A 23,443-nucleotide genomic window follows, 5' to 3' on the forward strand; every position below is an offset into this window, starting at 1 on the left:
AGGTGCTCCACATTCACATTTTGAAATGAATAATTCACTGCATTATGGCGTTTATTTAATACCAGACTTTCTGGCAGACTTTGTGACTTTTATCAAGCAGTTGTAATTTAGTCTTGTGTGGAATCATACTGTTTATGGCACCGACGGTATCAATGAGTGGTTTAATGTAGTTCTTCACTTCTCTTTGAAGATGAACTTCCACCACCTTACAGTACTCAGTATGCCGCCCAAGGAAACATTGTTCCATGCCGAGTCTGTGGAAACGTCATAGACATCACCAATCGACGAGACCAACATGTGGTCAAATGTTCTCACTGCAATGAAGCCACGGTGAGCATTTCAAGCCTGGCAGCTACGACTTAGGTCATTCCTTGGCTGTTTTATGTAATGGGACCATATCTGGCTATCCATATTTGGAGCAAGGAAAGCGTAAATTGGTTAGTTTGGTTTATTGGGTTTAACATCCCTGAGCAACTCGGGCTATGAGGGTACCAGAGTATCAAAACGGCTTCGTAGAAAAAAAGGAGGGGGGGGGGGGGGGGGGGAGATAAGATAGGTGGCAAGATGGTTGTCATTCTAAATGGTATGCTACAGGGGTGGAAGTGCTGCTCCAATTGCTCCATTCTGCCCAAACCGCTTTCCCTGCTCCATCCTACTCCAAAATGCAATATTGCTCCAAAACTGCTCCAAGCTGGCTATTTTTATGTTGTACGATCAAATTTAGCAGAACACGGGAACAATGTCATTGCACCAGTGACAAAGATGTAACGCATCTTGCACTGGGCTTAATACAAATGAAATTTTTCCAAGGGAAGGAAGCATGGAGCATAATAAATATTTGTTCGCAAGTAAATTTCACCGGCGATTGGCGATAATTGCGGAAAAAAAATGCACTGTGCATGTGATGTAGCACCCCCTCTCAGCCTTTTGAATCGCCGGTGGAGAGAAGCGAGATCAGCAATCGAAGCAGGTATCGCAAACTACTGTAAGCTGGTAAGAAGAAAACTTGCCCGTCTGCAAAAACTGCATGAGTTATTCTAATGGTTCTGCTGTGAAAACAAGCAGGTGCTTCACCATCGAGCCTCTTTTTCAGTGACAAGCATGCCAGGTCTACGGCAGACAAAACCAAACTTGAAGCGTTATGAGTTGGTACACCAAAGCTGTGAATCACTAGGCAGCTTCTCAAGATTGTTTGAAAGGCATACGGAATTTATCGCCAAAATATTGAAAAGAGCCCCAGCATTGCTCAAGCAAAGAATGATCAACTATTGGCAGGAGGCAGTGAAGCAAAAAAGCTGTAGGCTACCCCTCAAAGCCATCTCTCTATATCCCAAAGCTGCTCCAAAGTACCCGAGCCTGCTTTCACCCCTGTAGACCTCCACCATATTTACAAATGGACAAGATGCTCGAGGTTGTGCTGCAGTTGTCTCGATCCCACGGTAAGCAAAAAGCAAGGGAGCGGCACTGGCGCCAAGATGGTCGAGGCGCATTATTGTGGTCTGAAGGCGCCTCTTTTGCAGACGAAATATCCATGTGCTCAGGAATTTATCAGCCGAGGCATAGGATCGAGAGAGATCATGTAGTAACCCATATCTGGGGGCTTTGAGGTGTATTCTAAATAAGGAAAATAAAGTAGATATGCACAAGATAGAGAGCAGAAATGTAATCTCTAAATTAGTGGTACTGCTTGAGAGCGTATTGAAGTGGTAGACTTGACATTAGAATCTATCAAGTCAAAATAGGTAAACGCTTTAGGTGAGACTACACGTTTAGTTGTGCACCTGCAAGCGTTACGTTTGCTGCTAGTCTGTTCCAAGTTTTTGCTAAGGTTGGCTTGAGTTATATTATTATATCTTTACATGCTTTGGCCGTTTGTCTTGTCAGGGATGAGTGGGAAAGACATTGAACTTGCATAAAAAGGAATCAGATTGGAGATTTTGTATTTCAGAAAAAAAAAACTGCAATTATCAAAGGTGTTTGACCTTAGAAACATGCTCCAAAACATAATTCAAATGCTCCAAAACTCTAGTTTCGTTGCTCCAAAGTGGCTTTACTACTGCTCCCAAAGTTGCTCCAAAATGCTCAGTACTGCTTCCACCCCTGTATGCAGTTATGGGCTAGGCTGGCGGCAAAGCCGTGAAAACGAAACTATGCTAACTGTATCAGTGGAAAGACTGCAGGCATAGGAACCCTTTATGAAGGGTTCACGACCCAAACAGTTGTGCCGATGTGGCAGTGATTCATCGGACAACAATAAGTCTGCCTCGCACGGCAAAAGCCCATTATGTGGCCCTTTTCCCAAGCATTTCACCCCAGAAGAGCCGAGCACCAGGCCGGGGGAAAGCTTGCACCCATTGAAAAACCGGTGGGTAACCGGCGGCACCAGGGATCGAACCCGGCACCTCCCGAACGCAAGGCGGATGCTCTTCCACAAAGCAGGATGCTCTTCCTAACAAGACTAGGAAACTGACATGTGCGCCTGATGTTGCACTAGTCTTTTTTTTTTTTTTTCACAACCTGAACCGATTTAGCTGAGCGAGTGTGGATGAGCCCTTACATCTGTGCATACTAAACCGACCTAGCTGTGAGAAGTGTGTAGCAGTACAATGTTTTATATCCTCTGCGTGCTCCTTTGTCTTATGAATAAAAACAGTGGTAGTAATGTTTACAGAGAACACCCTCTTTCACCCAGCATTTGTAATTAATGGCAATGACCATTACATGTAAGCAGATTCTTAGTACTCCCTTAGAGACGTGGCATAATGTTGCAAATGCCAAGGCAAATATCGTTTGGCACATGAAGTGAAATGTCAGTTGCATTTGCGGCTTCGGTGGGAGTGTAAGTATTGTTATGTACTAAGGAATGGTGTATAGGTAAACTTTATCAGTTTTGGGGTGGGGAGGCTATATTGAGAGATAAAAATTACTCTTTCTTTCGTAGCCTCCTAAGACTCTGTCATTGGCTTTCCTGGTTTGCCATATTGCTATCCTAGTACTGTAATTACAGAATGGTAACAGCACGCATGAAGGCCGTTCAGCCTTTCATGCAATCTCCTAAGTTCCTCTTTATTGTTCAATTCATCTTTATCCTGCCTGGTTTTGCATTTTAGCCAATCCGCCATGCACCTCCTGGCAAAAAGTATGTGCGCTGCCCATGCAACTGCTTGCTGATCTGCAATGTGACATCGCAGCGGATAGGGTGCCCAAGAGCCAATTGGTGAGTATTGACATGTAGATGATATCATGAGGTCTTAAATACTGGATCTTTGATCGCGTTTTATTATGTGTTGCAAACATAGCATGTTAAGCACCGAAGAATTTGAATTTATCTTTTTTCGTTTTAGTATTTGACCCAACCATAACACATCGAATGTTATGGTTGAAAAAGTGACACTATGTACAGCTCTACGTTCAAAATGGCACCAATTGCAAATTAGACCTTATGTCATCTCACTTAAGCCCATTCCGTGCTTCATTGAGTTTACAGCGTATGATCAAAGTGTTATTGTTGGTTTTGTGCAAGTCAAGTGAACCGCTCCAGGACTAAGAATCCAGATTGTAACCATTGTATGCCAACCTTGTTCATGAATGTATATTTGAGCAAAGCTTTTTTTTTTTTTTTTGTAGTTTTATAGCTTAGTGGTTTGCATGTTAAGTATTCTGGAATTGTGGCAGTCTTTTGTAGCAGGACAGTGCAATCTCCTTAATTCAAACTTGTCTAATTAACATTGCTGAGCTGCATATATATATATGGACCTGCTGTAAACTGACACATTCCCAGTGTAGTTGCTCACTTGTTCTAATCAGGCTCTCCATCGTTTTAATAAGATTAGTTCAAACAGATTTTTTCTCCTTTTTGAATTTACATTTTTGAGACTCTCTGTATGGTACTGGATAGATACTGGGTAGATATCGAAATTTACCTTAAAAAGATTGCACGTGCAAGTCAGCCCATGTTATACCCCAATCAAGCGTGCCAGTTTAAGTGCTAAACAGGAAAGCGGAGTGCGCTTGCATTAGCACTCGTAGATACGAAACTGGCAACTGTAAAAATATTTTTTAAAAGAAATTGAACATGCAAGCGTAAAATTTAGACTATTGCTTTTTAATGTAGTAAAAAAACAAAAAAGTGCTTAAAATTCAACACTGGGCCATGTTTCGGAGATCTCACATCAACTAACGCCATGAACAACAGCGACCGTCACCTAACTGAAAATGACATCACCGCAGTGGCGTACCGCACTTAATTTGGAAGTTGCGTGCACGGTTAAATCATGTTTTGTGATGTGATATTTTGCCCGTCACTATTATAAAATGGTTCTTTAAACAAAAATATATGTGCAAAACACGTAAAATCAGCTTGTATGCATATCTTATTACATAATACAGTTTGTGACGAGAAATTTCTGCTGGCGAGGCTACGCACTCGACCCTCAAAGTCTGTTCTTTGGAAAGTGCACTTATGTTATGCCATTTAGCAGCGGCAGAGTGCACTTTTCGTAAGTGACACTCTTTGTAAGAGCACTTTATTTTGCACGCTTGACAGGAGTATTAGTCAGTGTGATGAATTCCCTCTACATCCTCCCGCAGGGGGCACTTGCTAAGGCAGATGTTTGGTGTGCCGAGTGACACCATGGACACTGTGTCCGGGAAAAACGGATCCTTTTGGTTGAGTCGGCGCTGAGTGTTAGGACCTTTAAAGCCCTTGACAGAGGCAACACATCACTTTTGCCCCCACATCTGGCAGACGGCACCTCAGAACCTACCCGACCAGGGGAAATTGGCAGTCGCCTTTTCTTATCCTCCCTTCCATCTTTCACTTCTTTATACTCTTGCTCATAACTTTCATTTCTTCTGCTCTTTCTCTCTTTTTCTGGCAGTGAGGGTTAACCTTGTGTGGTGTAGCTGTCTGGAGTTGCTCTATATTAGGCTATAGTTATGGCGTGCAGCCAATGTGGGCAGGACTTAATGCCAATTCCTGTCCCACCCCTTTGTTGGGCACTACATGATATGTGGCTGGCACCACGGTCGAACAATATACATGTATTTTACGGCTTCTATTCTCCTTCACTCCGATCTCCCTTGAAAAGAGGGTGCACCGAGACAGCTCAATTCTTCAAGAAAAATGTTGCTTCAAGGAAAACACTCAACACATGATTAAAGAAGAAAATGGAAGTTTTAACAGTGAGGTCTATACTGAAAAATGTGTATACAGTGCATATTGTACAGTACCATACCACTATGGGATGAATTAATACATATTGATATGGCTATGAATAAAGGAACAGTAAAGACATCAGTGATAAGTGTGGATTGTTGGAAATAATGGTATTCTTTTTCTTTTTCAGGTATTGAATGTGGAAATTAGATTTTTAAAAATGTGCATTGGTCTGTGAGCAGTATGGGGTGAGAATTGAGGAGCAATGAAGCAGTGTTTGGTTAGGGAACTAAAGATCATAAATTTAGTTTTGAATGTTTTGATAAGCAATCTGTTAATAAGACACCGCTCGTTTACATTTGCTTGATCATGGGCCTAGTTGTGCTGCTAATTCACTTGTTAGCTCGTGGGATGAGATTGTTGTGTCGTCAGCATAAAGCAGACACTCTGCAACGATAAAGAGAAAAAGAGACAATACTCATATAGATTAAAAATAGCAGAAGCCCAAGAATGGAGCCCTGAGGAACCCCGATGTTAATTGATTTAATAAAACAAATATGCCCGATATGTGAACTGTTTGTTGACATAAGTAAATAACTACAAAACAACTGCAATGTCTTTCCAATGATTCATTAAAAAAGAGTTTAACAAAATGAATATGATTAATAGAGTCAAATGCCATTGTAAATTAGTGAACACTGACCCTGCCAGTTTTCTCTTATCGATTTCATTGTTTATTTTATCTATGAATGCCAAGAGGGCAAGGTTAGTTGAATAGCCACAGCGAAAGCGATATATGGCCTCTCCCCACATGGTGAAGCCGAACTCAAGCATACGTACGCATTCTATGCAGACGTCCCGCATGTCTGAGGATTTGATGGACACAAAGCAAGGCCTGTGCCATCAACATTATATTGGTGATGCAGCATTTTAAAATTGACAAAAGAAGACTCTCCATATCAAGGGGCTTGAAAAAATAAGTCCTGGCTCTTCCCGCACATATAAATTCACAATGGCTTTAGTGCACTGGAACCGCAGGGATCCTTTAAATAATTTAAATGACACACTAGCCACATTTTCAGCTGTAGCTTTGATTTTGCCAGACACAAGTTCAGGTTCTAAACACAAGAGCATGCTCAAAAACTATACTAGTATGTTCCACTGCGGCTGAGAGCAGGTAAGCAGGTTCTCATGTGGCAAACTATCGTAGCAGAAAATGGAGTCGCAGCATGAGCACATCAGCTTGAAACTAAAGTAGAAGCTGTAGTGGGCATCCTACACACAAATAAAACCATTACAGTGTGCTGTGTATGTATCCATTTTCTCTGCCGAGTGTTATGCAGTCTCTATGGCTACGGACAAAATAATAAATGAGCATGTCAAGAACAGTATCATTTATGCTGATTCTCTGAGCATGCTGACCTCACCTGGTCTGAGAAATGCAGTCATACCAACAGTTGGCGACATAGTACACAGCATAACCCGAGCCACAACACAGCAACGCAGCTAAACATTTGCTGGGTTCCGAATTACGTTGGAATAGATAAAAATGAAAAAGTCAGTGTATGTGCTGCACAAGCCCAGCACATAATAATAAACTCAACATTCCCTACAAAGATGCAGGGACGTTAGCACACTCTTAAGCTGAGAGGTAAATGACAGTCTAAATGGAATACGGAAGTAAATAATACACTACACCTAGTAAAACACATCACGGCAGAATGGAAGTCATGCTTGCACCAAGAGCAATTTATTGAAGTAATTTTATGTCGCCTTTGCATTGGACACGCACACCTCACACACAGTTTTATTCTTGCAAAAGGAGACAGCAACATGCGAGCTGTGCAAAGTGTTCACTCTAAGTCACATAGTATTGTGTTTGTACTATCCAAAGTTAGACAAATTGAGGCTGTTTTATTCTGAATGCATACCGTTTCTCACGGGAGAAAATTCACTTGTGGATATGTCTTGTGTTTTTACATTTTTAAAAGAAGGCAAGCTTCTTAACGAACTATGAGGCCTTAAGTTAAACATACTTTAGAAATTTCTTGCAGAGGCAACGATTTCTACCCTGCAGTTTATGCATGATAGACTAGTTCCATATGGGCCATAAAGCACAAACACTTTCTCTATCACCTCTGCATATTTGTGGAACACAAGTGAGAATGAGATTTTCTGCCCGCAATTTCTTGTTTGAGTGAATTCCGTTTCTTTAAATTAAGTGACTGCACCTCATTTCGTTCAGTACAGGCAGCTAAAAAATTTTACAGCCTTGCTTTGTGTTGCATTTTATGTGTGCACTTTGGCTGTTTTCCCCCGTTGTCATGCCCTTATTTTTCCACACTTCATGTAGTAGTCAGTTATGAAAATTACTGCATTGGGTAACTTTACTGATGCATTAGGTTGTTGCATAAGGCCAGAATTGTCACATGAAAGATAGGTGGTGTGAAAAGGCTGAAAACATTTAGCCCATTTCTGATTTAAAATTGCTCATTTCAGCCACCGAATCATCAACTTGGCTCCGAGCACAACCAACATTCCACCAGCCTCTGTGCCTGGGCTTTGTCGAGTGTCTTGTGTTCATTGCCATCAGACTTTTCTGGTGAGCCAGCTTATTTGCATTCTTTTGAAGAATGATTCATTGAAAGCCTTCAGTATTTTGCTTTGCCAGATGTTATTGGGCTGAGTAAATGCGGTCTTTTTCTGCGGCTCTCTAATTTTGGTATGTGTGTGTGCATGTCTTTGTTTGTGTTTGAGCGTGGATAAAGTGCCGATTTCATGGTGTCATTTTTCTAGCACTTTCCTCTCTGCTTTTGTTTGGTAATCACGGTGGTCAGAAGAAGGGTTAGCTGGTGAGTTGGTGAATATAATACTGGAAAATGGAGCAGAACACGAAAACATGTAAAAGAGCTTGTGTCATTTTCCTTCTCTTCCTTTCCTGGCTTTTTATACTGTTTTCTAGATTAACAAGGATATCATAATTTCCACTATATAGTCCACACACGATCTACAGGACACAGTTTTGACTGTATAGGCTGTAAACTATATACTAGACATTATATAATTGTATTACAGTCGAACCTGGATATTTCTAATTTTGGTTATATCGAACTCGTGGAATATCCCCTTGAAAATCCCATGTAAAAGTATAGGAAAGCTGCGTCGTGTATCGAACTCAATTTCACCGGTCGTTCGATATATCGAACTCTGCTCTGCACCACGCATTGGCCGGTGCGCCTCCCCCAAAGACATAGCATCACCTCGGCCATTTGCCGCGTGATGTTTTCAAGCCACGCGCGGAAGGAATGAGAGGGCACAGCTCGGCAACGGCTGGTTAGGGCAGCGCCGTGCCCTTCCCCTAAAGACGCACGCATCTGCAATGGTCGCTGCCGCGCTAGCACGTGACGTTTGCAAGTCGTGTGTGAAGGAACGAGAGGGAACCAATGCAGCTGTGGTGTTCGGGAGAGGGGCAAAACGCGATAGAGCGAAGCGCAAGGGTGTGCCCACTCTCCTGCTGAGCTTTACCTCTCCCCTTTCTCTCTCTTTCCCGGTCTCGTTCACAACAGCACGCACTACGCGTGCGCGGACAAGCCAGCTCAGCCCGGGGCAGACTCTTCTCCAGTGTGTGTTGTGAATGCTCTGCGCGCGGCGGCTGGCGTGCGATGAGCGTCTCGTGTCGTGCTGAACGTGTGTAAGCTACGGCGGCCGCGGAGGCTAAAAAGCGGCAGATTTTTTTTATTCTTGCCGTTGTGCTGAACGTATGCTATGGTGGCTGCGGAGGTTAAGAAGCGGCAATTTTTTTTTCTTTTGTGAGAGTTGTTCTTGGGGGGGGGGGCAGGCTGAGCGTGCGGCGCATCGTAAGCTATGGCGGCTGCGGATGTTAAAAAGCGGTAGGTTTTTTTAATTTATTTTTATTTATTTTACGAGAGTCATTCATTCTTGCATCTATGAATCAACGAAAGCACGCGGTCGGCTGCGGTCATGCCACCGGCTTTTATCATTGTTCGCACCAAACGGCATTTGCAGCTATCACGCTTGCCAATGATTTTGTAGCAGTGGACTACGCCCGCCCCACCCCAAGCGCAGCACAATAAATTGAACCAGGCTTGTGCAATCAAGCCATCACGCGGCCACTCTGCCAAGTTCGCTCCCTGCCACCGCAGAATCTATAAAAAGTGTAGTTAAAAGATAACCACGTGGCGTTATCACTGCGCAGCATCTTGGCGCGCTGCCAATAAATGAGCTGTGGATGCAACGGTCGAAACGAAGGAATGCGCCACTGAACGTTGTTTTTTTCTTTTTTCAAATTCTCGGGGGCAGAAATGGGGAGTGGAATGACTACGCAACAAATACCGTATCATTTTTCACAATCGCAAGTGGCGTCTCAAGCCGATTTTTGCGTATTGATTTATCGATACATCGAACTATTTCGCGATCCCCTTCAAGTTCGTTATATCCTGGTTCGACTGTATCCAATATATTCATGCCTTTCTCTGCACGTCTTGGGAAAGGCTGCAGCTGTATCATTATTTCTTACTGCTGACATGTTGCTGCTCCTTGCGTTACAGTTCAACACGCTGAACAATGCCCTTTCTCGATGCCCTCACTGCAGGAAAGTGTATGTGTTGACTTTTTCATTTCCTTTTTGCCGACAGTGCATTTTTGAAGCAAACGCAGTGCATTGTGATAAATACTGCCAATAATTGGCAGTTTTAGTGCAAAAGAGGGGTCACTTATTTTATTTTAATGGCCTACCGGATGGTGTCATCTGAAAGCTAGCCATTACTGTATTTCTTTGTGTCATCCACACATGAGGTGCTGAAGTACTTTGTCACATGTATGCCACAGACTGGAGGCCTCTTGCACAGAAAGACATCTAATTTAAATAAGAGCCCCACTGTGGTGGGGCAGTGGTTAGAACGCTCGACTACTGTGCCCAAGGATGCTCTGCCTCCATCGAAAAGTGGCCACGGCAAATGCTTTTCAATGGAGGCGGCAAAAGGCAAGGCGCCTGTGTACTGTGCGATGTCGCTGCACGTTAAAGAACACCAGGCGGTCCATTTCCGGAGCCCTCCAATATGGTGCCTCTCATAGCCTGAGTCGCTTTGGGACGTTAAACCCTGCAAACCAACCAACCAGTTTCAATAACGCAGCACGCAGAGAACCCTTTCAACATTAGTCCTCAGTTCTCTTGTGACAGACATGCAGTTTTCTTCAACCTGTATGTTATGGATCGTCTTCGCATCAAGTTGAATTAAATACTGTGGGCCAGTTTTATTATTGCATTGTATGGTACAAGAAAGAGTCATAGATGGGACAATGATCCAAGGAACTGCATGTAAATAGAACACGATGCAATGATCTAATAGTACTGGTCTGAGGCATGCTCATTCATTCTTGTGCAAACCACCCCGCCGGGGTGGCGCAGTGGTTACGGCGCTCGACTACTGTTCCCAAGGACGCGGGATCGAATCCCGGCCTCAGCGGCAGCTTTTCGATGGAGGCGAAAAGCAAGGCGCCCGTGTGCTGTGCGATGTCAGTGCACGTTAAAGAACCCCAGGTGGTCGAAATTTCCGGAGTCCTCCACTACGGCGTCTCTCATAGCCTGAGTCGCTTTGGGACGTTAAACCCCACAAACCAAACAAACCAATCTTGTGCAGACCAAACCTCTCGAATTCTCCATGATCATAGATTGATGCATTTAAATCCAACAAACTTGTTCCATTTACTTTTTATTTTATACCATTTTGGAAGAAGAAACCCTTAAGTCTTTGGTTCAGCACAGGCTAGTTTGTTGTATTGCGAGGGTAGCTTGTTATAATGTCGCCATTATCTGGGTGATGTAAGAATAGGCTTTGTCTTCTCACTTCGCTTTATATGTAGTTTGCATATTCCTGCTTTGATAAGGGCTGAACTGGGTCTCAGCTTTCAAACAGTAGAAACTTTTGTGTTACCAGCTGAAACTCTAAAGCAGAATGTGTATGGGAAGTTTAGGCCAACAATGGTTGGAAAGTTGCAAAATGGAAATTTCATATCTGTCACAGGTGATTAGATGAGGAACCTTTGCCTGATTGCTGCTGTTCTTTGAAAAACAGCATTTGTTTCTTGAAGTGCTAACGTCTTTTCAGTCAAGACTCACCAAGTTCACAGAACTTCATTCTCTGTTTTTATTGGTCTTTTTTCTTTGTTTCTATTTGAGGAGTGTGGTTGAGAGCTTGAAATGCAGGTGCTGATGAAAATCTTGAGGTCACAGCAATGGCATGCATGGTTCAAGCATGGAGTAGGTTACATGTGTTGATTTTGACCGTTTGCCTCCTTTTTAATACCTGCTTTTTTATATGTAGATCATCTGTAGGACCCCAGTTTGCCCGCACCAGAGGCATATTGTCACTTGTCTTGGCTCTTGTGATTTTAGCCATCACACTTGGAATCACGGTGAGTGTTCTACCAGACTTTGTAGTTAGTCAAACCTCGGCATAAGTCTTCAGAACACTGAATAGCTGAAGATCTTCTGTGCTATCACTACCGTGTCTAGAATATACCACTTAGCGATGGTGCCGAGGTGACACCGAAAGCAATAATTACCTGCGGCTGCCGCAAGGAGTCGCTGCTGACAGTTAGTGTGCGGAATGTTTTTACGGTGGCTTCAAGAATGTGCATATCTGAGGCACTGTCAGTCTAATTGTGAGAAACTCTTTCGGCATGTGTGCATCTTCCATTTGCCTGCTTAATGCGTTTACCCAAATTTCAAGTCGTGCAATGTCAACAATGCTAAAAAATAGCAATGCAGAAGCGCGAAGCTCTAAACAGTGCAGAGGCCACCGACATTGCTACGATTGCACTATTTTTTAAATAAAATCTGTTGTGCACGGAGGCAACATCCCTACTTAAGTATTCATTTTTGCTCTCAAACATGGAACGAAAGCCAAAATTTCATGTTTTTACCAAGCTTTTAGTTAAAAAATTGTGCATTATCGCTCTCTTGTGTTGTCCATATTAGTGCAAATTTTGTTCCATTTTATTAGCAGACTTATTTACAGGAATTTGGGTGCATACATTTAAAACGAATATTAGATATAACGAACAAATTTTGCGCCTCGTACTACTTCGTTGTAACGAGGTTCGACTGTATATATTTTCCTGCTGTTTTCAAAAATAATTATTATTTAACAATCTCTGCATTAGTTCTCATACTATGGAAAATAACTAAGACCTAATTAGGTAATTTCTTGCTCATTAAGACACTTTCCTTCAATATTATTTGGTGCCAGTTAAAATGTATCCATAGTCAAAGACTTGCCATGTGGAGCTATGCTATTTATATTGCCACGGAGGTACATCATCATATAAAAACTATGCTGATGCCCCATAATTCTACAATATAATTAGGTGACATTATTGTCCCCAAATTTTGATATGTTCAACCAAGCAACATAAAGATAGCATAGCTCCACAGTTAAATCATTTCTGAATTCAATGGTTTAGTATTTATTAAAGGTCCACGGAAACGGCCCCCAAGAAGACACTGATAAACGCGTTCAATGTGTAGAACGAATTATTTTGAGCAATAAACCAAAGTATAACTCCTTAGAACAAAGCCAGTGATTTATTATTAATTTTTAAAAACAGCGTTTTTTGAACTTCGCGGGCACAGAGGATGTCGTTTGGCGGTGTCGCATGGAACTATTTCCCAGGACCGTGACGTCACGGGCATGTTGACTGGCAAGCAAGCCAGAAGCTGCCATTCGCTGCGGCCACTGCAGCCATGACGTCACGGACACACTTCCGGTAGCTGCGAAAGTCGTCTGCTCGTGCGCTGCTCGAACTCTGTGCGGGCTGTTACAGCTCGCCGCCCTTATCGGTTAGGTGGCCATTGCCCATTAAGTGCAACCGAAGCGACGCAGGGATCGGCAAAACGAAGCTTCATTTACAAATATCTTATTTATATAACGTGGTTTCAGGAGTATCGGAGTGTCGTCCGACGAGGCGTCAACAGCACGGTCAAGCACCGCACGATGGCAGCACCTCCTTGACCGCCGTAAACGCCGCCGCTGTGGCCCCTCCTCCCGCATACCGTTCGCGACCGACACGGCGGATCGTTAGCACCGATGTCCGAAATAAAGCGTGCTAAAATTTGTTGGCGTCTGGAATATTGAGCCGAATATCAAGTACGAAGCCCTCGTGAGGATCGCTGACCAGCAGCAAATTGCTGGTAAGAACGATAGCCGTGATACAAGCTAGTTTCTGCTCAAGCCAGCTGCCGCTGGTGCATTTCGGCTGATCCGATCTGCTCGTACTAGCTCTGCAATTAATGCGTCGGCAGAGTTAATCCTATAATTATTTTACTATGGCAGGATAGGAATCACTATAAGGCAGTTTCATAAATAGACGATTTACGACAGCATTGATCATGTTCCAAAGCGTCGACCGCCGCGGCTTCGAAGCGAAACAATAGGCCTAGCGACGACTAGGGACGGTCACGCACGGCGCCGGCGTTCGCCGCGCTCGCACGTTCCACCCCCGCGGTAATTGTGTAACGTACCTCAGCCTGCTCGCGGCATCCCGTGCTGCAAGCGTTGAAAACTCGTGTAGTTTCATAGCTAAGGCCGCGTATTTTTTGGCGTTCTGCTCAGCAACAAGCCGTTCAAACGATACTGTAGGCACGACAAGGCTTCAGTACGCAGTCGCTGCGCTGTCGGCCGTAATCGAAGACGTCGGGCGGCACCATATTCTATACATCGATCTTTAAACGTGATACAGTGGGCAAATGAATAACTTTGTGAAGCAGACCCGCTCGTACGTTTCGCGCACTCGGGCGCCGACGAGTAGCTTCCGTCAACAGACGCCGTCATAACCTCAGTTAACGACGCAAACCGAGGTCGTCAAGCTCGGTTTGCGGTAACCGCGGTTAGTGGTGCAACCATGGTTTGGTCCGCCGTGTAACATAGGATAACCACGGGGTCGCGGTTACACTAACCGTCGCTGCGCGAACTGGCGAACTCCTCAGGCGTGTGCAAGCGAGGACGGGTTGGCGCGAGTACGCCACCAGCGAGCGGGCGCGCGGCAACCGGAAGTTCGTCGAAGTGACGTATGTCTGGGCGGAGCTTTGAACTTGCTTGTATTCTTTGTTTTTTTATGGCTCCCTTCGGCGTACGAGTTGAGAGGGAAAATTGGAAGGGTCATTTTTAATCGCCGATATCTCTGGTGTTGCAGAAGCTAGATCGAAAATTTTTGCGGGAGAATGATGGGTGGTTCAATAACTATCAGTGTTATGGCGTTGTTTATCCTTCTTTGTGACCCCTTTCAGTGGACCTTTAAAATGGTGCCACAAAAACATGCTTAAAAATTATGCAAGGCTTGTCATGTTGGGGATATGAAGCTGAGAAAATCGCACTTGAAGCCTTGACACTGACTGCAAAAAAGTTAGGAAAAAATCTTCAGCAATAGACTTTATTTGGTTGTTCTGTATCCGTTTCTCTACAAAGCAAAACAAAAAGTGCCATATTCCGACCAAGGTAATATTAAAAAGAAATGTTCGAATGTGTAAGCAGGATGAACGTGTGAAAAATAAAAAAAATTTTTATCAGGTTATGGTTTGAACTTGTCTTTCTTTTTTTTTTTTAGACAATGAGAGCACAAGGCCAGGTTGTCAAGCTGTAAGGACAGTATTTTGACCCTGAAAATGGTTTCTTTAGGGAACTAGCATTCTGGAGCCGACGAGGCCCAAGCCCCACCATGGCAAATAGTTGGGTAGCCCTAACAGGATTGTTAGGTGTGATGCTCAAGTGGTTGGCCGCTCACATCTTCTCGATCTTTCCGAAGGTTCCGCACTTCTCATGCATGATAACGTTGTCTGCTTTTTACACTTTTACGTCTGCAGTCACAAACCTGGTGCCGGCATCGGTAGTCTGGCACTCTGCGCTGACGCCAAGAAGGTCAAACTTGCATTGGGTCGCCGACTTTCGCAACAGAACAGACATAGTTTGTGCTGATCGCTCAACATGCTGCGCCAGCTACGCTGTAGAGTAGTATGCGCTATGAGCATGAAATGTACCGTGATCCTGAATGCAATTCATGCTGCAATTTAGCCTCACGGTTGTCGTCATTAGGCAGCGTGGCTGATGTTCCCTGCACTCAACGAGTCCGGAGCTGGGTCTAACGCAGGTCCCGATGGCACACTTGAGACCGGCGGCTCCTGGTTTTTGTTCCACAGCCGTTTCTTATGGCTTCCAAAAGCTTGTTGCGTGAATGGTTACAGTCTACTGTTGGCATCTCGATCGCGTGGGGGGGGGGACCGGTTTGTGCGGTAACATGCGCATTGCGAGCAAGGACTGGGGCACATTTGATTTCCTGTGTGGTGTCTTTCTTTAAGAACAAGCGCCAATAACAACAACTGCTTAGGAAAGGTGTTGTTGCTTTCCAGCTGGGGACATACCAGTATGCTTTGGAGAAAAAGGGTATCTACGTCGTTTATGCTTGTGAGTACTCTTTCTTTTTACTTCCTCTGTTACTGTGTGGACTGACATGCTAGTCTCATTGGTGCTTGAAACTTTTCCTGCTGTTGAGTGAGTAGCCTGAACTATATTTTTTTTAATGATCTTCAGGGTTAGTTTTTCTTGGATAGTTTGGCTTTGCATGGTGTCACTTGCGAGATATGAATGTTAACCCTTTCATGCCTTAATTATGAAGTTATCAAATAAAAAAATTATCCACATTATGCCAGGTAAATGTACACGTTCAAAATGAGCCGGCATCAATTATTTGAGGGCTGCTAGGATTTTAGGAATAATCATGTTGGCAACTAGCATAGTATCTTGTCTAGTTTGTGCATATAGTGTGAAAGACCCAAAACCAATTTAATGCCAAAAGATTGTAAACAATTTTTACCCTGTATATATCTTCCTAACTTCCTTGCATCATTTGTGAGACAGTGAGCGGTAAGGAAATGTTCGATACTACAAGTTTTCATTACACAGCTTCCTCTCTGTTGCGCCAAAATTTTGAGTGGAAAGTACTAGCTGCTGAGAACACGTTGGTGTCAGACTTTGAGTGCAGTCTTCATGTAATCATGAATATCGGCTGCACTGTGAAGCAGTATGTCGTGAATTGGCGACACTGTGCAGCATAGGGTTAATACACATTTCATGCCCTTTTCAGGCCTCAGTCACTATTTTGAAATACTTGATTTGCATAAGTTGTAATGATTTTTGTTTCTATCTTAGGCAAACCTTTAAGGGGACCATGCAACACCTTTTGAGCATAGAACAAAATCTTTCAGCTGCTAGATACTGTATTTGCACGATTCTAATGCACCAGTGATTGTAACGTGCAGTATACTATTTAACGCCTGGAAACCGCAAAAATAACTTGGCGCCGATTCTACCGCGCACAAGAAATAATGCAGTGAACAAGCGTCTGAAACTTGATTAAAATATTTAATGGAACAAAACCTGCACACACAAACACAACCATGAGACTTCGACGTTATGGATAGGCTACTCGTCGTGAGAGTTGGAAGACAGCTCTTTCTCACTGTCCACCAACCACAAAAAGTCATCTTCAGTAGCATCAAAGAGGCTGGAAATTGCACATTTTTTTAATGAATGCATGACTGTTGCTAGCAGGAGAGCCTTTCACGCATTGTGATTATATCTTGCAATGTCCCGGGGCGTCGCTCTCGTGAGACCGCGTGAGGGCCTGCCCACAGAGCCAATCGCTGTACACGGCACATACACAATTCTTTACGGGCTTATTTAAGCCATGATTTAAGCACACATCGAGCGGCTGGACAAATACTCAACCAAAAAACAGAGGCGGCTCACCAGAAGCTCACCGGCTTGCTGATACCGATGGCAGTGTGGCTAGCCATGGTTTATTGAGCGGCATCGTTTCGGGTTCCGAGATTTCGGTTTTGGTTTTGAGTCCGATTGTGACGTGCATGTATTTTAAAACAGTTATTTTCGGAGAAAAAAAAAGGTGCACTTTAGAAGCGTGCAAATAGGGTAAAATCACTCATTTGCTTTCGTGAATATCTGAAGCGAGTGACAATATGCTTCTGTACGGGGAGCCCACCATCACACTCGGATGTTGGCAAGCCCTTTCCGGCGACATTTTTGAAGTTGTACCTCCTCTGTGTCATATGTATGCACATTATTGTTTAGAGAATCAGAGAACAAATGCAGGGAAAATGAGGGACTCTGATATGCAAAACATAAGACGGAAGCCAGCAGCCACTAACTCAGTGGAAAGCATAGGGGACCTTTTTTTTTGTGTGTGTGTTGACGCATGTGTAATTGTGGAGATGATTTGAAAGTACAAGAAAAAACAACTATGTGCTGCCAGTGGGATCCGAAGCCACTACCTCCAAATTTCCTGCCTGGCTCTACAACTGAGCCATGGCGATGGCTGTTTAGTCTTCCTTTTTCTTAGGTGACCATGTTGCATGTAACCTATCCGTGACAGTATTTGCCAGTACCACCTTCCTCTTATTAGAATATATTCTAGGTTTAATCACCTTAGCACAAATAGAAAAAAAGTTGTAGCTTTCATAATGAGTAACTGTGTCAGCTTATGAAAACTATCATTTCAAAGAGAGTTTGGAAATGGTAGGTTTCCTAACAGTTGTGCTCATGGAAAAAGTGAAAACTCAGAAAGATGAGTTCAGAGACTTCAGAACATAGTTTTCAAATCGGGGCCTAAATTAATAAATAAAAATGGCCTGATGCCTATGCTTGGCTGTCCTTTTCAATGCGACACTGCTCCGAGATGATTGCTTTGAGTTGCTTTTTTTTTTTTTTCTTCCAGCTTTACAGCTGCCCAGTGTCCTTGTCTGTGCTCGTGAAATGCTTTCTTGTTGCTTGCTGGGCATGCCTTTTTGTCTGGGCTCCATATTCTATCTTTAGCTTGTCGAGTACTTTGGTTAGCCAGGCTCCCAGTGGTGCTCGAAAATAGTTTGAAGGTTATGTGCTGTGTTTCTGTCAATCCAAGTTTCTGTTTCTGTTTGCCAGCCAATCCGCTGTTTCGACGGCCAAAAATTTGCCTTTTCTTTCTTTATTTCTTCTTAGCTGTCTGCCGTACTCTCGATAGCAGGTTCTCTTTGGATACAGAGCACGAAAAACAAGCATTCTAACTTGGGAATTCACTCCATGTTCACTTTCTTGCCTGCTCTGCGGCTACTTTTTTAAATCAGCGTTCATAACGCTTTCAGTGGTGAGTGCGCCTCATTCTCACCAAAAAAGTTAATTTTAATTTTTATATCACGCAGATGACAACTAAACTTGGTAAGAAGTTTCTTTAATGCATGCACAACCCAAAACAGCAAAAATTTAAAAACATGTTTTCAAATTGCATTCTAGACTGGCATCCCCCCTGAAGCTAATCAGCAAACAAATGCAGGAAAAATGAACGAGGGGCTATGTTATGAGATACATAACAAGGGAGCTAACAGGCACTGACACAAAAGTAATCATGTTTTTTTTTGTGTGTGTTGATGAATGTAAAGTAGTACTTAATCATGGAGATAATTGACTAGAAAGTGCAATTATCTCATAATGAAGCTCCTCATTTTCCCTGCAAATGTCTTCTGATTAGCCTTAAGGATTGAATCTGGCAGCCTTGACGTCATAGGTAGCGTAAATGAGTTATTGCACAGTGCCCACCCTCCCCATTAGATCGCATTTTATATAACACTTGTGGTATCGCGTGTCTGCCGCTTAAGGAGAGGGTGGCACTGGCGAACACTCTCGAGAGCAAGTTAGACGGACGCAACGGACGCGAAATTTGAAGGCCGTGGGTTCAGATCCCTCTGGCAGCGTGTGGTTTTTTCTTGTATTTTCTAATCAATTATATCGACCATTAATTACTTCTTCAGATTCATCGACGGCAAAAAAAAAAAAAAATCCCCTTTGCTTTTTTTTTTTTTTTTTTTTTTTTTTTTGTCGATAGCGTCTTATCTCTTGTTTAGAGGTCACTCAGCTGCCCTGTCTGTGGTCGGTCAGGCAAGTTTCCAATCTCTGCCCCACTCCCTGAGGAATTCTTGCGCAGAATTCTCGGGGAACATAGAAGAGCGTCTCGCATAACAGACCGCAACTCTGCTTCAGCAAGGAACCTGTGAAATGCCCTGGTCTGCTGTAAAGAAAAACTTCAGTCTAAGACAGTGGCTAGTTTTAGGTCACTTTGGTAAATACTGTACTGTATTTTAGCCTTAACCTTGTGCATGTATATTGTCTATGGAAGGCCAGTTTATTGCACAATTCAAGTGTTTCATTGACTTGCAAGGCACTGAAACAGGCACATGAATTGGTAAGTGTAGTTACTCATGCTGGTTTTAAAGGCATTATATAAATTTATGGCAAGCTTTTGCTAGTATTCTGGAGTGCCCAGTCACATATTCGAAAGGGACTTTTCGGAGCACTGTGATGTCGCTGATGTGGCCGTAGTGCCGTGGTAGGAAAAGTAACAGTTGCCTAAAGCTTCAGTTGCATTTGTCTTGTTTGGATTATGGTTACTCATCACACACAGCCTTATATTTTGTCTATGTTGTCCTGCAGTGACAATGGAAAATGTGGTGTCACTGCATTTCTACGTGGTGCTGCTATATATATATATATATATATCTTTTTGTATTTGAAAATTACAAATAGAATAGTTGTGAGGGAAAAACAAGAATACTTGTATTACACGTATTACGTGTAAGTTCACTTTTTTACCCATACATCGCTTTCAGATGAATAAAAACGACATCACAGCATAGAGTATGTTTTTGGCAGTGAGGCCATTAACTTACTTTTTGTGTTTGAAGAGATGAAATTGTCGAAAAGTGAAAACCGCCTCCTTACTCATGTTCCTTGAAGCAGTTCAGATGTTATAAACTAATTCCTAAAGGCTGTTAAGTTTCGTTTACTGTAAGCAAATAAGATAATAAAATTTAAAGACCAGCCCCAAAGCAGCAAATGGGTGTATGGTTTCAGAACCTGGCACTGCTCATGTGACACATGAAGTTTGCACTTGTCTCACTTATTGTTTGTCCAGGAAAGCGATTGTTAACATGAGCATGTCAAATAAGCAGCTACGGTGGCGCACAGTTCGAAAGTTGGAGGCGTAACTAACTTGCACACATTTTGAACGAGGCTTTTGCATATGGAGCTCTGTTCAGCTGTTGGGACTACAGGACTCAGTTTGCGTTATCCAAAACCTTTATTTAGTGCTATTTCACATAAAGTTTGCATGCACGGGGTGTGCTGCCCACAGTACAACCAAGGCTTTCGCACATGGAGTTCTGTTCACCCTGTTGGGACTGCAGGGCTCACTCAGTTTTCGTTATCCCAAATAATTAGTGACGATTTCACATAAATAATTATGCATGCACGGGGTGTGCCACCCACAGGTACGCCAGAAGTGCCTTTGGTCGCAGAAGTAGTGCAGATAGGTAGGCTCCACAGGTAGGTTCTCTGTTCTCACAAATCTGGATGATCATTAAGAAAGAATAACAAAGAGGCTTATATCGGCAGTGCGCACTACTCAGTCTCGCGTAGCCTGTGAGGGAGGGAATGACACAGGGCCTTCAATCTGTATATCGTCAGCAAAGAACACATGCTTCGGAGTGAACTTCACTTCTTATTAGTGATATTGATCAACAAGAAATTATTAGTGCACTCATTTTATGGCTGTAAGGTAATTTATTACAAAGTAGAAAAAAGAATAGCTACAGAGGCATTCCGTACAAAATTCAGAAGTCGTGGGTTTGGATCCCACCCGCTGCACATGACATTTTTTAAAATGATCTTGCAGCTGTAAGTTATTACACTATAAAGTTTTCATCGATCAGCACCACAGATTTAAAAATATATGTATAGAAACATTCCCCTATGCTTTCTATTAGCCATACAGCTAATTTCAAACTTCTTAGCTTCTTTCAAAAGTCTTAAAATTGAATAAACCAGTTCTTGTCTGTAGGTATGCATGTGGTTCATAGATCACTGGTTATAACAGGTCCATCTGTGGTTGTGAATCAGTCTGTTGTAACAGTGTTTCGATTCTGCAGACTTCTTTTACAGCAGACCAAAAAACTTCATCTTGAGATTACAGTATATTATTTGGCAGTCCATGCTTTGTAGGTCATTCTAATTTATTATGCTTTGTGGCATTGTGCTGAAATAAGCAGAAGGTTTGGTTTTCTTTTCTGCTATGCTTTCAGGTGGCCTGATTGCATTCCTTCTGTTTCTGCTGCGTTCACTCTATTATCTCACTATGAGGGTGTCGCACATTGAAGAGCCTGCGTGAAGTTGTGCGTTTCTGTGGTGCGCATGGAGTGTGGGAGGTCTCAGTGGCTACACCTTGTGGTCTGGTATATTTCTCCTGTAGCCTCTACCGCCCCTTACCATCCAGTTTTGAAAGTTGGACGAGTTTCTTTTCAGCGCTTTTTTTACACTACTTTTGTGCTGCAGTTGTGTACATACACGTATGTAACATTTGACTGTTAAGTAATGCTAGGGGTAGCTCTCTTGTGGGCAAGTTATAGTATTCCTTTATAAATGTCCTCACAGAAGCACCCTGTGGAAGCGTGAATGGATGTGTTGTGAAGCCTGCTGCTTTTCTCTGTGTAAATCCTGAGTTGCAAACTATTTTGGAACTGGTTGTTGGATGGGAAATAAAGCAGTGTGCATATCCCTCGACTCATGATTTCAGACTTTGATGCAATGAAATTATCTTCTGCTTCTTTGGGAAAGGCTGTGCCTCAGTCATGCTGTACACTAATTTTTTCAAGTAGTTAAGCAGGCTGTTATATTGCATTGGAAAAATCGGGGCCCAAGTTTTCTTAGTCCCTGCTGAAATTACTTTTAACTATTGTTATTGTTAAAAATACCTGCAGCTCATATGCACTAAAGTGTCCCATGCACCAAATGCTGGCTGTATGGTTGTAAGCAGTCCCGTCCAGTTTTTGAAGCATATTGCTGCAATATGCTTTTATTGTTAAAAGTTCCCAGGCCATCAGGTTTGCTCCTTTTCTGTGCATTGCAACTTGTGTGCATCCCTGGCACTCTGGATCTTTGAGGCATATAAAGACCTTTTATCCCATTCTCTGTAAACCTGTGCAAGGCCTGGTGTGGCACGACTATGGCTCTGCTGCATTGCCCACTGGCATACCACTAGTGATCTGGAAAGCTTTGAAAAGGGACTTTTGCCTTATGAGAATATCCCTCTGTTCGTGGCAAGAGAGCATTTTGTTTTTACCAGCTCTGAACAAGTACTACCATCAGTTGCTTGCCAGTGGTTGTTCAGTTGGCGCAGATGTAGCGGGAAGTACTAATGAAGCTAGAAAAGATGCTTTAGTTAATCGAGCTTGTTCATGTTTAGCTACACCTGCTTTTATCTAGTATCAGTGCATTAATCTTCAGCAAATTATGCTCAGTTATGCACAGCTTCAGTAGCATAACATAGCATGAAGAATGCAAGTTATACTAGAAACTGTGGCCATGGTATATATAATAAGGCCAGTTTTCAATTTGTATTTAATTCTTTAGTGTTATGTCCTCAGTTTGTAAGGTCAAGGAGTTTGGAACCTTTCTTGCTCAAATTTTCTGCAGCTTGTTCTGGTTTGAACTTGTGTGTAGTTTTTTATCAACAGACTGCAAAAGTGTTAAATTTGTGCATGGGGAAATGAATTGAAACTGGTGCTATGGAATTTTGAAAGGCATTCTTCAAGACATGTATAGTGTATGTTGTCCAATGACCATGCAATGCAGATTGTTCTGGTGAGCTGAACGTTTTTTTGTGGCTTCTGCATGAAGGGCATATCTGAAGTACCTGCTGGACAAATGTGCAAGATTTTGTGTACCTGTACTTTGAATGCATGAAACCAGTAGCCATACTTGTGGTTAGGTCATTGCTAGCTTGGTACTGCAGTTTAGAGAAAAATGTTCTGTTGTGTTTTAGTGATGTGCATGGTTACTTGGCCACATGTTGTAAATTTTTGGGCCATAGGTTTTGATTTGTATAGACTTGCATGCTACTGCTGCATGACGAAAATATCTTTTAGTAGAGATACTTGCTTTTGATTTGCTTATTCTTACAATGTATTGAATTAGCACATATTTTTAATAAATTTACTTTAGGCTTATGGCCAGTGGAAGTCAAAGCATGTACCTTGTTCTGAATTCCTTTAATTTTCTCACACTTCTCTGTGGCTGCCATGTCCTGACATGGTTTGGTAAAAAAGCTAGCAATGATATCATTTATGCCTCTTTTTGCCTGAATTACAGTGTCGCAGGACTAGGTGTATGCAAA

General features: G+C 42.8%; 1 protein-coding gene across 1 annotated transcript in view; it reads left to right on the forward strand.

Annotated features, from left to right (window-relative positions):
* Positions 1 to 23,294, forward strand: part of LOC146205936 (type I phosphatidylinositol 4,5-bisphosphate 4-phosphatase-B) — a 36,588-nt gene extending 13,294 nt beyond the window's left edge. The window contains exons 2-8 of the mRNA XM_084590607.1: positions 191 to 330; positions 3,111 to 3,217; positions 7,658 to 7,760; positions 9,727 to 9,776; positions 11,503 to 11,593; positions 15,582 to 15,636; positions 21,354 to 23,294. Of these exons, the coding sequence (XP_084446733.1) occupies positions 191 to 330; positions 3,111 to 3,217; positions 7,658 to 7,760; positions 9,727 to 9,776; positions 11,503 to 11,593; positions 15,582 to 15,636; positions 21,354 to 21,439 (632 nt within the window). The 3' untranslated portion in view covers positions 21,440 to 23,294. The remainder of the gene's footprint in view (positions 1 to 190; positions 331 to 3,110; positions 3,218 to 7,657; positions 7,761 to 9,726; positions 9,777 to 11,502; positions 11,594 to 15,581; positions 15,637 to 21,353) is intronic.
* Positions 23,295 to 23,443: the final 149 nt, after the last annotated feature.

The sequence above is a fragment of the Amblyomma maculatum genome, chromosome 1 (assembly GCF_055883805.1).
Source record: "Amblyomma maculatum isolate TAMU_Amacu chromosome 1, ASM5588380v1, whole genome shotgun sequence".
Lineage (NCBI taxonomy): Eukaryota > Metazoa > Arthropoda > Arachnida > Ixodida > Ixodidae > Amblyomma > Amblyomma maculatum.